Raw genomic sequence first — 16263 nt, forward strand, 5'->3', positions numbered from 1 at the left:
GATTCAGAGCTTGCCAGCTTCAGCAAATGCTGGACTTTATCATATACATAAATAAAAGATAGAAAGTTATTGCCTCCCAAAACGCTTTGTTTAGCTGCAAAATCTCATGCAATAAAAGTTGCATTAAATTATCAGAACATCCAAATAATGTACTCAAGGGGGTCATGGTGTCCAACCACTAACGTTTTTTTAGGACACAACATGTGCACACCTGATAAAAGACAATTCTACACAATGTAGTAGTAAGCCAATCCTCCAAGAGCTCGCAAAAATTGCCCCCACTGACAACAGAGAGAGATGCTACAGGCATGTATTCTTTGCTATAAGGGCTAAAGAGTACTGTTCTCTTGCATTGCTGAGAAAATACCCGTCTACTAGAGAGTGCTTGTGACAATCGTGGCTTCGAAGTGTCGCAATTAATGAGTTTACAGCATGCCGTGCATCCTTTTTGTATAAAACATCACTTGATACTTGCACATTTTGCATTCAGCTTCATTGGGACAAATGCACCTCATAAGCCAGCACAAGAAAGCATCACCTACAGCTTAAAAAACCACACGCTCTTTCTTTTTTAGAATGGGTGGGTCAATGTCAATGCCCATGTTTGCAGCAGTTCCAGCAATTATCCTCATAGCAGACTCAATTGTTGTGCAATTCAAATCTGGAAGCTTTTCAGTTGCTATAGCCCTTACTTGGTCAACAGTTACCTTTCCTACTTTTTCACTTTGAGGGTTATTTGAACCTCTTTCTGCTCCTGAGAAGTAAAAGTAAGAAAACCATTGTAAGAAGCCGTCCTTTCCTACCATATACAGTTGAACAATGAGTAATTACCCGCAGCTTTCAGAAGTAAAATGGATGCAGGGGGCGTCTTTAACACAAAGGTAAAGCTTTTATCCTGTTCTCCAAAACACATGAACAGATGAGTAGAATACAGCTACTCTCTCTCTCTCTCTCTCTCTCTCTCTCTCTCTCTCTCTCTCTCTCTCTCTGTATTGATCATAGTTACCCGGAACGAGGAACGGAAACGGTGATGAGCCTCCTTGCGGAACGAGGGAACGGAAACGGCGCGGAACAGGAGGCTTAAAAACACCCAAATAATGAAGTTTTAGCGTCAGGTGTTTAAATACAAGTTGTCACGTGACACATCCAACCCTGTCCATGGACAAGCTACAGCATGACCACGGTTCAGTTCAATCAAGTCAGTCTAGAATAGGAAGTGTTCTGGCACTTTTGTGAGTCTGTTCGCAAACCGTGCATGTCCAGACACTTAGATTAGATGCATATCCTCTGGTTGTACGCAGCATGATCATAAGCATTCCCGTCAGAATGCATCAGAATCCTTCAGGGGAATTTTCCAGTGCATTTAGCCTATTTTCCCTATTTTTGACATTTTTCACTTATTATTTTTCAGTGACTTGTTGGAAAGTAGGTAAGGCAATTTTGCTAAGTTAATATATAAGCAAACCAGAGTTAGCACTTTCTGGCAGAAGAGGCAGCAGGAGCACCATCGCTCAACAGGCAACTTCTCAGCAGAACCGCAAGCCCTAGTGTTTTTGGTCCACAGCAACCACCTAGCGTTTTTGGACCAGATCAGCCAGCGTTTTTGCTCTTGCAGATCCCTGGCGACAAAAGACTCAACAAGAGACCTAGCGTTTTGCAGTTGTGGGCCATCCGGCAACAACAGAGCCATTTTCAGCCCTGGCGTTTTTTTTTGCAGATCAGCCCCAGCGTTTTGCAGATTCACCGCAACGGAACACCAAGAAGCATCAGCGTTTTCAGTTTTCAGCCCTTAGACATCGCAGATCAAGTCCCGAACCTCGCAGATCTCACCTTCCCGCAGCAATTCCTCGCCGCACGGTCAGTTTCCGCAAGGTTTACAGTTTCAGCCTGGAAAACGCAGATTTCAGCATCTGCGTTTTCAGCGCGTCGTCGTCGCATCGTCGCCATCGACATCGTCACCAACATAGACATCAGCGTTTTCAGTTTTCAGCCCTTAGACATCGTAGATCAAGTCCCGAACCTTGCAGATCTCACCTTCCCGCAACAGTTCCTCGCCGCACGGTCAGTTTTAGCAAAGTTTACAATTTCAGCCCGGAAAACGCAGATTTCAGCATCTGCGTTTTCAGCACGTCGTCGTCGCATCGTCGCCATCAACATCGTCACCGACATAGAGTCAAAATTCAGCAGATAAAGATTTGCAGATTTACAGCCATTAGCATTTTCAGATTTCAGCCCGTCTCAACTCGACATCGTCGGCGAGTCCACGCATTGTAGAGATTTGTGCAATCATAAGTAGATGGCTCTTGCCATAGAGAGTGGGGCCTTCAGAGGAGGGTTTTACAACGTATCTGGTGTCGTATTTCTCTTCTCTCTCTATCTCTCAGTCTCATACACTTGCACGCACAGTGTCCATTCACTTTGTTTGTGATCATTGCACTCTCTCGTTAAGAACGGAAGGCTCTCCCTTCCATAAGAATAAGAGGAACCTTGAGCACCGTTCGGAGCACTCATCTTGAGCAAAGCGCAAACATTCATTCCGCTGCACCTTACATTGCTATCATAGCTTTGGCAGTGTTCTGTATCACTCAAGGAAAGAACCACAGAATTTTTTTGCTTGTTGCAGTCACACGTAACCCAAGACCTCTTGGGCGTGTCGATTCCTGATCGTGTTGAGTGACAGGAAACCCAAGAAAGAAGGGCTTGTCCAACCTCCCCTTGTTTCTCTTTTCACTCATTGAGAGCGGACCGTGCACTTAACGGCCGACCAATCGACGTGAGGTGGGAAAAAGCAACCTTGGTGTGAGCGCAAGGCCGCCAAGGGATGTGCCCGCGGAAAAGAGCAGAACTCGAGTGAAGAGAAGATCATTCTCAAACACAAATTGCAAGCGAAAGAAAACCCTCAAGAACCTCAAGACCCCCAAGATCCTCGTGAACTTAAGAACCCAAGACCACAAGAACCCAAGACTTCAGTGAATGGTCATCACTCAAAGCGGAATGGATACTTCGCTTGGAGGTGATGAGCATGAGAGAGGCGAAGAAGAATTTTCCCCACCAGGAGGTTTTTCCGACCCTCCCCCTTCCCCATCTACGTCAAGGATTGCACTAACTCCTATGGAGGCTTTCAACAAGATGGTGATGGACATGAAGTTAGACCGCAAAGCACAAAAAGCAGAAAGAGAAGCAGACAGAAAGGCCTACGAAGAAGAAATGGCCGCCATAGAGCGTCAGTACGACTTGGAAGAAAAGAAAGAAAGCCAAATTTGATCGCAAGAACCAAGCCGAAAAGAAAAGAGCGACCAACACATGAAAGAGTTCTTGCGACTCTTTTCTCAAGTGCAGACACAGATGCAAGAGATTCAGGAGACGGAGACTCTCTCAATCTCTTCTTCTTCCAAGCATGACACACAGGATTTGCATGATGATTTGGATGATAATGATGAGCATGATGATTTGCATGATCACGATGTGATTTCTTACAAGCACGATGATTTGCATGATCAAGATGTGTTTTCTCACAAGTATGATGAGTTGCATGAAGATCATGTGATTGTTCACAAGGATGATGTGTTAGTTGATACTTTCTCTAGTGAAGCTAACCTCATTGCAGATGCGATAAATCACGAAGAATCGATCTTGGCTCTCGAGCCTAGGTTCAAAGAACCCCTTCAAGAAGAACCAATCTTGGCTCTCGAGCCTAGGCCCAACGAACCCTCACAGGAAGTATTATGTGTTCGCATGATTCATACGCACGCATTGTACGAGTGTTTTATTCATGATCGTTTCCTATATTTTAGTCAACGTCTTTATGTGATCCCTCTTCCTAGGCATGACATATTGTACGTTGAGCATGTTTCACTCATGAATGAGCACAGATGTATGCGGATTTTTCATGAAAAGCTGAAAAGTATGTATGTAAGGAAGTCACATTCCATGTCTCTTCCTTGGCACGACACATTTGTAGAAAGAGCACGTGAAAGTATGAGCACCAAGCATGGGCATTTCCATTGTGAATTGCCACAGTTGATTGCTCTAGATCATAAGAGAAAGATTCAATCTCATTGTTTGCGTGTGTGTGGTGAACGGGTTGCCACTCCGTCTATTGGTTCATCTACATTGCATGCACAATCTTTGAGGAAGACAAGATTTTTTCCAGCCACTTTTGGGGTGGAATTCCGCCACTCCGTGTCGCGTGTCGTCTCTCTCTTTCGGTTCAATTGTTATTTGAAGTGCTGAAAGTTGTTCAGTTTGTTCGTATCTATTGGCACGTGGTGCCCGTCTTGTGACACCCTCACTTTGTCATGCCCCCCTTTCCGCATGTAAGAGCATAGCTTGCATGCCTATGCACGAGAACCTCCCGCCGCCGGCAAGGTGCCCTCCGAGGTCACTTCATCCCACCACAACCTTTCCTTCGCCTTTTGAGTGTTGGCCGCATGAACGGAGGGGGTTGTACGAGAAGAAGAGGCCATGGATTATCCGAAAAAGAGAGAGAGCTTGATCCTTGAGGGTTTGAGAGAGAGCGGCTTGACTCCGTGAGAGCTTGAGATAGAGAGCTTGAGAGAGAGGCTTCACCTCTTGAGACCAAGGGAGAGAGAGCTTGAGGGCAACCCCAAGGAAGAGAGCTTGAGATCTTCAGGCCCGAGCGGCGAGGGTAGAGCTTGAGAGCAAGGGGGGGAGAGAGAGAGAGAGAGAGAGAGAGAGAGAGAGCCTTGAGGCTTGTTGCATTTGTGAAGGAATGGTGTCACGTGCACATCTAACCCTGTGTGCATATGGACAAGCTACTTCATGACAACTTCAATCAACCTAGCTTAGGAAGTGTTCTGGCACTTTTGCGAGTATGTTCGAGGCAGACCGTGCATGTCCAGACACTTAGAGTAGATGCATATCCTCTGGTTACACACAGGATGATCATCAACAGTACCATCAAATTCTATCAGGAGCATTTTACAACCTATTTTCCCTATTTCAGCCATTTTTCACTTATTATTAATAAGTGACTTTGTTGGGAAACTCGGTAGGGCAATTCCACTAAGGCAGTATATAAGAAAAGCTAGCGCTCGGAATTTCTGGCAGAAGAGGCAGCAGACCACCGTTGAAGTGCACCTTCTCAGCAAGACGGCAAGAGGACCTAGCGTTTTCAAGCCACCAAAGACAGCCAGCATTTTTCACCAACTGCAAACCAGCCCAGCGTTTTTGCCACTTGCAGATCAGCCTGGCATATGCAAATACCATAGCGTTTTTGCAACAGTTACAAATTCAGGCCTAGCGTTTTTGGACCAGCATTTCAGCCTAGCGTTTTGCAGATTCCAAGCGTCATAACCATTTTTTGCATCAACGTTTTCAGTTTTCAGCATATAGACTCCGCACCGCAGCCCCCGAACCTTGCAGACCTCACCTTCCCGCAACAGATCCTCGCCGCATGGTCAGATCAGCCAGCGTTGCAGATTCAGCCCGGAAAACACAGATTTCAGCATCAAAGCTTTGGCAGTGTTTTGTATCACTCAAGTAAAGAACCACATAATTTTTTTTGCTTGTTGCGGTCGCAAGTAACCCAAGTCCACTTGGGCATGTTGATTCCTAATCGTGTTTTTGAAGTGTGACAGGAAACCCAAGAAAGAAGGGCTTGTCCAACCTCCCCTTGTTTCTCTTTTCACTCATTGAGAGCGGACCGTGCACTTAGCGGCCGACCAATCGACGTGAGGTGGGAAAAAGCAACTTTGGTGTGAGCGCAAGGCCGCCAAAGATGCGCCCGCAGGAAAGAGGAGAGCTCGGGTAAGAGAAGATCCTTCTCTAACACAGATTGCAAGCTAAAGAAGAACCTCAAGAACTCAAGACCCTCAAGAACCTCAAGGACTCAAGACCCTCAAGAACCCAAGAACCCAAGACCCACAAGAACCCAAGTTCCTCGTTAACTTAAGAACCCAAGACTTCAGTGTATGGTCCTTACCCAAAGCGGAATGGATACTTCGCATGGAGGTGATGAGCATGGAAGTGGCGAAGAAGAGATTTCCCCACCAGGAGGTTTTTCCGACCCTCCCCCCTCCCCATCTATGCCAAGGATTGTACCAAATCAAATGGAGGCTTTGGTAAAGACGATGATGGACATGATGTTACAACAAGACGCACACCGCACTGCCTTGGAGCCCGAGCGCCATGAAAGACAGGCATCATCCTTGGATCGCGAGCGTGAACAAGCGCACTTGGCAGCCAAGGAACGAAAAGCAGAATTGAATCGCGAGCACGTAGAAAGAAAAGCAGAAAGAAAGGCCGACTTGGAGCGTGAGCGCTAGCAAGCGCGCTTGGCGGTCGAGAAGCAAAGGGCAACCTTGGACAACAAGCGCGAGCAAGCTGTTTGGCGGCCAACGAGAAACGGGTAGCCTTGGAGCGTGAGCGTGAGCAAGCGCACTTGGCGGCCGAAGAAAGAAAGGCAGCTATTGAGCTAGAGCGTGAGCAATCACGCGAAGTCCAACGAGTAGCGGCCCGAAGACAGACGAGCGGCCTTGGAGTTAGAGCGTGAGGCGCAAAGAGACCAAAACATGCAAGAGTTGGTTCTACAAGTCCTTACCTCGAAACCCGAGCTGGCCAAAGACGTTGATGGTTCATCAAGTGGCGCAAGCCGAGATTCGGACTCCAACAACCCCGTCACCGAGAAGTTGACGTTCAGTAAGTATGACGGTAAGATGGATGCTACTATTATTCATTCTTGGTTGCAGCAATTTAATGCTTACTTTGCGACAAAAAAAAGACAAGAAATAGCAAGGTTTTAACGACAACCATGTACCTTGTCGGTGATGCCATTAATTGGTACCACGCGTGGCAAGAGGCACAGTTGGCCGCGCACCTAAAGACAGCCGACAAAGACATACCCCTCTCCTTCAATTGGGCCGACTTCCAAGACAAGCTCAAGACGCGGTTTATGACACCCAAGTACCTAGCACGATTGAAGGACGATTGGCGCGGTCTCAAGCAAAATGGTATGCCAGTTATATCTTTCTCTAATCGTGTTTTGCAGCTCGGCATCCAATTACGCAAATCGGATGTTGAACGCAAGGAGGCATTCCTTTATGGATTGGATAAGTATATAAAGTTTGGCTAACATGCCCCGCCCCCTATTTCCCTCTTTTTTTCGCCTTCTACCTGCCTGTAGGCTGTTTTTTCAGCTTGCTGGCATTCGCCTCGACACCAACGACCCTGTCCTTTCAGCAGTAGACACAGAATGGCTGCCTTTGCTCCACCTCAGAGAAGCCCCCTCGCCCAACACCGCGGAGCCGACCCTTCGACTTGCTCTTTCGCCAGAAGAGCAAGCGAGCTTGATGGCCGAAGTGGAGCGCTTGCAAGCCACTTCGGTTATCTGTAAAATAATTGGCACTCGGCCCAGTCAGGGCGAAGTTCCGGATTTTCTGCAGGCCCGTCTTCTCTCCGATGTGGGCAAGATCACAGATGTCCAGATCCTCGAGAGAGGGTACTACCAGGTCGAGTTCGAATCTGCAGATATGCCGACCAAGGTGATTTCGATGAGCCCGCTCGGCATCAGAGCAACTCGAGCTTACTTCCGACATTGGCATCACGGTTTTGACCCTACTACAGATGTGCTCGAGGAGAAGGCAGACTTGCCGATTTCAGTTTGCTTCCCAGGCCTGAGGCGAGAGTACCATCCCCTCCTACCCAGGATTGGTTCCATGTTCGGGACAGTTTGGGAGTCTCCACGCACTGCAGCTTCAATTGTGGCCAAGGCCGCACGTCTACCTATTGTGCGGGTTCTTTTTCGTGACACACACTCCCTCCCCAAGGTGATACTGCTGCCTAGGGTGAGTGGGGGAAGGATCAGACAGAGTGTGGAGTATTCGGGTCTTCCGAACCAGTGTTTTATTTGCAGACAAATGGGCCATATGGCAAAGGCAGGTCCTCGCAGGAAACCTCGATCCACTTCGCATACGCAGTCGTCGGCCGACCAAGGGTGACCATGCCAAGCAACCAGGTACACAGGATACACAGGCTGGTACTTCGACAGAGACTAGTGACCAGCCAGCTGATGGTTGGCAGCAGGTGCCTGGCCGCCGTCAACAGGGGAGAACTCACCCCACTGCTCCTCCTGGTGGCCGACCTGTTGCAGCTCAGCAGCACTGGGTTCCGACTGGGAACCGTTTCGACCCCCTTCAGCAGGACCTGCCTGAGGAGGCCCCGTCCACTTTTGTTCCTCCATCACCGCCTCCTCCTCCCTCAACCACTGCCGCCCCGCCTCCCCCCCCCCCCCCCCCCCCCAAACCTCCACCTTCGCCCCCCGCCCCGCCCCGCCCCTCCCCTCTCCTCGATGGGGCCCACAGCCTCGTCTCCGAACCCCTCCGCCACTCCTCCTCAGACACAAGGTACTGGCCACACTTTTGCCGCGAGGCGTTCTCTTGGTAGTGCTTTCGCTACGAGCCATGTGGTTCGTGAGGGACAACCCCACCTCATGCCGCCTTTTTTGGTGCTCACTTCTCCCTTTGCAGCGATCCCCAGAGGTCTGACCAGCTTTGACATTCGCAGTCGTTGGGATTTCTTCAATCACAGCTTCACTCAGTTTTTGGGTGATTCCTCTTCCGACTTGGAGGAGGCCAGATTTCGAGTCCACGTCCTCTTTCTTGCAGCTAGAGGCAGTGAGGCCCTGGACACAGCGGAGAATTTCTCCTTTCCGTTGTGTGGTAGGGATACCACGGAGTGGACCCAGCACACAGTCCTGGACTGGCTCCAGACCCAGGCTATTGAGTTCTCGCATCACACAGGGGACTTAGAAGTGATAGATCTAGTGCAAACACTTTGGCCTCTTGCCAAGTTCAACATGACACCTCCAGATGCAGCGGGTTGCAAGCACATTGTGGTGCACTTGTTTGCTGACACTCAGTGCCCTCCGTGTTATGTTTTTGTGCATGAGGATTCTTGGACAGAGGATGTAGCCCTTCGGGCTGCACGCTCGGCTTGGGCCTGGGCGGGACAGTCACTTCTTCCGCGCTTGTCTAGAGGTCGTTCGGATCCGGATTACTACCCATCCAAACCGGCCTCAAAGATAGCGAGGTTGGCTTTTGTTGCAGCATCTGTTTTCTCTCACTGACTCCATGAGGATCATCTTATGGAATGTGCACAGATTAGGAGGGCCCTAGTTTCAGCGACATAGGGGTTGGCTGCGTCAGGAGCTACAGAGATGCCTTGTGGGTGGTGAGATTGACATTCTTATGTTGCAGGAGCATCATCTTTGTGAGAGCCGCATTCGGCCTTGTGGTCAGATTTTGCGTGGTCGCTATGAGACTTTTGGTCAGCTACTTTTGGATCTGGAGGCATCCAGAGTGAGGTATGTATGACTACAGCAGGCCATTGTGGGCAGAGGGATTATTGTGCCAAGCAGGGCTCAGTGGATCACTATGCAGGTTCAACGTTGCCTTGTGGGCTTCCTGAACATATATGCGCCCAACGTGGCGAGTGCACGAGCAGAGTTTTGGTCACAGATTGTTGAGTCTCCGCCGCAAGCAGAGCAGTGGTGCATTGGGGGTGACTTCAACATGCTGAAGGACCCTTCTAACAAGATTGGTGGTACCACGCTACTGTGCAGGGAGTTGAGCTGGCAGCTTGGGAGAGGTTTTGTATGACTCTTGAGGGTTTCGGATGTGTGGCAGCACTCTAGCTTTGTGAGGCCCCAGACAGCCTGGCCTTCTCTCGTTCGGACCGCAGAGTGGGAGGAGTGAATCTATCACGGATAGATTACTTCTACACTAGTAAATTTTTCTGTGACTTGGGTGGGACAGTTCGCATCCTGGTAAGGACTTCCTTCTCGGACCATGCACCAATGATCCTCACAGTGACAGATAGGCAGAGGCGTGAGAGCACGATGCTACGCATCCCTAAGAGGGTCTTGCTGGACTCTGCACTCAGAGAGCGAGTGGAGGCTCTTTGAACAGAGAGCTTGGACATGCAAGATTCTCCTGCTGACAGAGTGGCCTCAGGACTAGCTCAGCTTAGTCATTTCTTTCTCCAGGAATCCTTGACTCGCCTGACTGCAATGAGAGAGGAGGAGTAGCGTCTCAGACGGGGCGTTGCTTCCTTGCAGAGGATGCAGGAGCAGCATCCACACAGTCCTTGGTTCGAGGAGCAGTTACAGCAGGCTCGCCAAGAGCTTGTTAGCACAGAGGAGCGGCGCCATGAGTTTGCTTTTCACCGACAGGCATCTCAATGGACGCAGGCAGGTGACAGAGTGACTGGTGCTTTCTTCGAGGCAGTGGGACCTCGGCATACGCATGCCAAGGTCAGTCGATTGAGGAGGCTCGACGGGTCAGTTGCTTCTGAGCCAGAGGACATGCATGCAGTTGCTACTGACTTTTACCGTGAGTTACTATCTGCAAAGCCTCAATCAGAGCATCGGGATGCATGCAGGGAGCAGGTGTGGGTACAGATGCCTTGCCTTGTGACTGAGAAGATGCGTCAGAGACTTGAGCTTCCACTTCAGCTTGAGGAGTTGCACACGGCTCTTAGTGCACTCCCCCGTGGTAGCTGTCCAGGTGAGGATGGCTTGACTCCCAGTTTTTTCTTGGAGTACTGGACTTGCTTGGCCCTGATCTCTGTAGTGCTTTCCAGTACATCTTGCACACAGGAGAGATGCCTGACAGCATAAGTGAGGGTCTGATCTACCTCAATCCCAAGGAGGGTGGCTCCTTGGATGAGATTCGACAATGGCGCCCCATCACCATCCTCAACTCAGCCTACAAAATTCTTGCCAAGGCTCTGAGTTTGAGAATCCAGCCACTTCTAGAGAGCCTTATATATGGGACCCAGACTGGTTTTGTCAAGGAGCGTAGTATCCTTGACAACATCTTTACTTTTTGGGAGGCTTCTGCCCTAGTGAGGCTCCGTGGTGAGGATCTGGTGATTCTTCTTCTTGATTTTGAGAAGGCCTACGACAGAGTTGACTGGGACTTTCTAGAGGGCACTCTACGTAGGATGGGCTTCTCAAATGCTTGGATCAGAGGGGTGTCAGCTTTGTACAGACGAGCACACAGTCAGGTACTTTTGTCGGAGGTAGAGGCGATCGTTTCATGCTGACACGTTCAGTCAGACAGGGGTGCCCTCTTGTCCCCTTCCTCTTTTTGTTCTATGCTGAGGCGATGAGCAAGTTTTTGGTGTCGCAACAGGTTGGTTTGCGGGGCTTAGCACTTCCTATTCGGGGAGATGAGCTACTGGACGTTGAGTTTGCTGACGACTCAACCTTGTACTTGGATGGCCACGAGGCCAACCTTCACAGGTGTGAGTAGGCTCTTGAGACCTTCTGTTGTGCATCTGGCACACTGATCAACTGGAAAAAGACACTGGCTTTCTCGGTTGGTAGTGCTCTTGTGCCCGATTGGATACCAAGTGAGGGTTTCAAGTGGATTCCCCCAGGGACTGCAGTTCGGTACTTGGGCTGTCAGGTTGGTCTGGACTTGTCTCCCGAGCAGCAGATTGCTCCCCTCCTCCTGTCTATCAGGAGGAAGTTGTTACACAGGAGCTCAGCACGACTTTCTTTGGCTGGCAGAGTAGTAGTGGCCATGTTGTTGGCGACTACGTGGTACATCACTTCTTGCTGGATCTTCTCGAGTTCTTGTATCAGTCAGGTAGAGAGGTTGATCAGGAACTTCCTTTGGTCAGGACGTGACACTCAGATAGCCCGAGCCAGAGTGGCTTGGCAGGTCATCACTCTTCCTTGTTCACAAGGAGGGCTTGGGATCATTGGCCCAACACAGCAGAGCAGAGCCCTTCTTGGGAAGTTCATAGTCAGAGGACTTCTTCCAGGTGAGGAGCCCTGGAAGGAGTTCTTGCTACAGCAGCTTCGTGCTAGGGTGCCTCAAGCTGGAGGTCCCTGGCGACCTTCGACCAGATGGATCTTCACAGAGATGAGCAAAGTTGGTTTGAGCAGGAGACTGGAGGACCGCTTCGCTATGAGTTTGCTTCGATCTTGGGAGCATCTACGGCAAGGCTTGGAGCAACGACAGCCTACTTGCACGGAGGAGCGCCTGCAACAGCCCCTTGTTTGAAACCCCATGGTTAGCACTCAAAGAGGCCACTTGGTTGGTAGTCGGCCTCATGTTTCCTAGGGTCCCATGGCAGCGAGTCCAGCACGCTCTTTAGGTGACTCATTAGAGTTTTCACGCTTGTCAGAGGAGTTGTAGGGTTTCCAGCTACAGGGCATGAGAGGGGTGCAGAGCATGTGCCAGGACATCTCAGACGCAGTTCCAGCTGAGTGGCTCACACCTCTCGATCAAGTAGCACCCAGGTGGATGGGAGCCTTCACACAACTGGAGGTTCTCATCTCAGTCCGGGCTTGCTCAAAGACTGTTTCCTCCCTTTTTTTCGAGTTACAAGGTGAGGGACGCTTACAGCGAGTTGCAGTAGAGACCCCGCAGGTGGCAGAGTGTTGTTTTCAGAGGATCCGAGCTGTGGGAGGACTTGTGTCATCGATCCTGACCCAGCAGCTCTTGAGACTGGACACTGGAGACTGTGGGCTTGGGAGTGTTGTCCACTGGCTTTGGAGGGACCCTTTCTCTTCTGCAAACCACCCAGGTGTCCCTTTCTTTCAGTACACTGTTCGACTGGGACGTCACATACTGGCAGCACAGAGAGAGGCTCGCCCCGCTGCAGCACCTCATTGGCAGGAGGAGGGTCTCACAGCTGAGTTCTTGGCAGCCTTTTGGGAGAGGTTGTGGGACTCCAGACAGCCGAGGCGAGTCACCTTGTTTCAGTGGTGGCTGGTCGCACACAGAGCTACAACAGTTGGAAGCTGGCTAGTGCATAGTGGTCTCTCGGCCGCATGTGCAGCTTGTGACCATCTTGTGGAGAGTCAGCGTCACTGTCTTTGGGACTGCCCTTTGGCACAGCAGGTGTGGCTTCGTGTTCTTCGGCTGATGCCTGCTCTTTCCACGGCTCGACAGTACACTTGGGGAGCAGCTACTTGGTCCACCCTCACGGGCCCGACACTTCAGTTTGAGCTATCTTCCACCAACAGGATGATAGTGATGCAGGGGGGGGCGACCTACACTCCAGCCTGCACCACAGAGCTTACTCCACAGGAGTGGTGCAGTGAGAGAGAGGAGTGTTGGGAGCTCATCAGTGGCCTGACACTCTGGTTCATCTGGCGGGCCCGTTGCTTCCGCATCTTTGAGGCTCGCCCTGTGCCACCAGCAGAGACTGTTCGCGATCTTTGGCTAGAGCTGATCCACACTCTCAGAGGACAGCTCGAGAGACTACAAGGCAGCTCCGACGGCATGCAGGAGCGTGGAGAGGCTTTCCTTTGACTCTGGCTTCCTGGGCCTTTTTACACCATGGTCCAAGGTGTACTCAGATGACACTACCGACCACCTGTGTGGCTTTTCCCTCCTCCCATCTCTTAATTTAGCCTCTTTGTACATTTGATGTTTTTTCATTGGGAGAGTCTCCCCATCATGCTTTTTTTAGCCCTCTCTCGCAAAGGTGGTTGTAGCCCTATGGGCAGTTTCATTAACTAATAGAAGGATCTTTTTCTCGGAAAAAAAAAGTATATAAAGTTTGATGTCGAGGTACTCGATCCAATCGATCTCAACAAGGCGGTAGCAATTGCTCTCGCACAAGAGATGAAGCACAATAAGGGAAAGCCTAAGGAAAATAAGACTTCTCCAAGTACCATTGAGACTTCTTAGAACTCAGAATGGTAAGAATGGTAAGAACGGTAACTCTTCTAGCCAACCTTCCTCTGATTCTTCAGAAAAGAACTCTTAACAATGTATCTAAGGGTAAAGCTAAAACACTTGCTAAACCTAAGCTCGTCCCTGATGAAAAAGCCGCAAAAGGAATTATTGGAGGATACATAACGGCAGAAGAATAAGTCATTTGGTCGTTGTTATCAATGTCACGTCAAGGGTCACATTAAAGCGGCTTGTTCTAAGAAAGCCCCACCTAAAGAACCTAAGGCACCCGCAGCAACCACAAGCACTTTAATGAACCAAGCTAAATCTTCTCATGTCTTTGACGCACACATTGATGAGTCTCTCATGAAGTGTTATGGTCATGTAAAGGGTCAGCGTTTTGTCATATTGTTTGATCCAGGCAGTATGCATAATGTGATTAGTGCTCCTCTTGTAGAGAGAGCCCGCCTAGAGGTTAGTCAGACATCTCCTCTCGAGGTGTCTACCTTCGCTCTCGGTATGGACTCTCTCATCACGCAAGAGTGCCTTGATGTGTTGTTTACAATTCAACAAGCTGCTTTCCATAGGAAATTTGTCGTGTCTCCTCTCTCAAGATGTGATATGCTTTTGGGCATTAGATGGTTTCGTGCGCATAACCCTATTGGGAAGACAACACTCTCACATTAAATGCCAAGAGTGACTCTCCCATGATCATTCGCGCTGAGGAGGGTCTGCAGTCTTTGCCTCTCTGTAAGGTGCAGGGAAGTGAATATTGAACTTTGCTCAAGATGAGTGCTCTGAACTGTGCTCAAGGTTCCTTTTACTTAGAGAAGGGAGAGCTTTCCGTTCTTTAATGAGAGAGTGCAATGGACACAAACAAAGTGAATGGACACTGTGCGTGAAGGTGCATGAGACAGAGATAGTGAGAGAAGAGAATACGACACCAGGAAGTTGTCAAACCCTCCTCCAAGGACCCCACTCTCGGTGGCAAGAGTGGTCTACTATTGATTGCACAATCTAATACAATGAGTCTAAATGTTGTGATGTCACTGTCGACGGTGTGGACGACAAGGACGAGGCTAATGCTGAAAACTAAGTGCTTGAATCGCTGACTTAAATGCTCATGGAAAACGCTGACTGTAGGCCTTCTCCGTCACCGAGTGGCTGTCCAAAAAAAAGTTGTCTTGCTGATGTTTGGAAAACGCTGGTTGGCTGTCCTTTTAACTGCTACAAAACGCTGCTCTGCTTGTCGCTTGCTGAAAATGCCTTGCTGAAAACGCTGGTATGGCTGTGCAAAAGCGCCGGTCCATGGGCTGGTTTTGCTGTGCAAAAATGTTGGTTATAGGCTGAGTGTTGCTGCTACAGAATCGCCAAGGCAAGGGGGTGCTAAGCGTTGGAGTTAGTGCTGAAAAACGCCAGGCTGCTGGGTCAAGAAAACGCTGGAGTCCTCTGCTAGAAACGCCAGGTTGAAGGGTCCTTGTTCTTGCTTGAGAATTGGCATGTTGAGCAATGCTCCTGTTGCCTCTTCTGCCAGAAAGTGCTAACTCTGGTTTCCTTATATATTTCATGAGCAAAATTGCCCTACCTAGTTTCCAACAAAAGTCACTTAATAAATAAGTGAAAAATGTCAAAAATAGGGAAAATAGGTCTAATGCACTGGAAAATTCCCCTGATGGATTCTGATGGGAATACTGATGATCATGCTGTGTGCAAACGGAGGATATGTATCTACTCTACGTGACTGGTCATGCACGGTCTGCGAATAGACTCACAAAAGTGCCAGATAATTTCCTATTCTAGACTCACTTGACTGAATTGAACCCTGGTCATGTTGTAGCTTGTCCACGGACACGTGGGGTTGGATGTGTCACATCACATCCCCTCCTTTTCAAAGTGAGATACTGGTACCGAACTGTATGGCGTCGAGGGAGATCGCCAACAACATCTAGAATCCTGGAAAGGACTCTTCACCGGCCCACTCTGATGTGTGGGTCATGCGATACTTGAACTTCATAAAAGTCTGCAATGCTTGCTTCTTTGGGCCGCGCCGAAAGCGACAGAGTCTTCTATGGCTCCTTCGATGCTTCAACTTTGGCTATGGACGTAGGTCCATCTTCTTCAAGAATCTCCGAGCTGAAAATTCCTGCAACCACTTCCAACACAAAAACATGTACATACACATTCCATGTAAAGTGGCTGGAAAAATTCTTGTCTTCTCTAAAGACTGTGCATGCAATGTAGATGAACAAATAGACGGAGTGCCAACCCGTTCACCACACACACGCAAACAATGAGATTGAATCTTGTCTTGCTCATCTAAATCAATCAACTGTGGCAATTCACAACGGAATGCCCATGCTTGGTGCTCATACTTTCTTATGCTCTTTCTACAATTGTGTCATGCCAAGGAAGAGACATGGAATGTGACTTCCTTGAATGCATACTTTTCAGCTTTTCATGAATAATCCGCATACATCCGTGCTCATTCATGAGTGAAACGTGCTCAACGTAGAATATGTCATGCCTAGGAAAAGGGATCACATAAAGACGCCGACTAAAATACAGGAAACGATCACGAATGAAACATTCGAACAATGAGTGCTGACTA

At 49.2% G+C, this 16263-nt stretch overlaps 1 protein-coding gene across 1 annotated transcript in view; it reads right to left on the reverse strand.

Annotated features, from left to right (window-relative positions):
- Nucleotides 1-323: 323 nt before the first annotated feature.
- Nucleotides 324-16263, reverse strand: part of PRPL11 (plastid ribosomal protein l11) — a 32047-nt gene continuing 16107 nt past the window's right edge. Inside the window, exons 3-4 of the mRNA XM_086523032.1 lie at nucleotides 832-895; nucleotides 324-754 (exon numbers count right to left, since the gene is read on the reverse strand). Coding sequence (XP_086379158.1) covers nucleotides 546-754; nucleotides 832-895 — 273 coding nt within the window. The 3' untranslated portion in view covers nucleotides 324-545. The remainder of the gene's footprint in view (nucleotides 755-831; nucleotides 896-16263) is intronic.

The sequence above is a fragment of the Adiantum capillus-veneris genome, chromosome 11 (assembly GCF_014529385.1).
Source record: "Adiantum capillus-veneris isolate H3 chromosome 11, ASM1452938v2, whole genome shotgun sequence".
Classification (NCBI taxonomy): Eukaryota; Viridiplantae; Streptophyta; class Polypodiopsida; order Polypodiales; family Pteridaceae; genus Adiantum; species Adiantum capillus-veneris.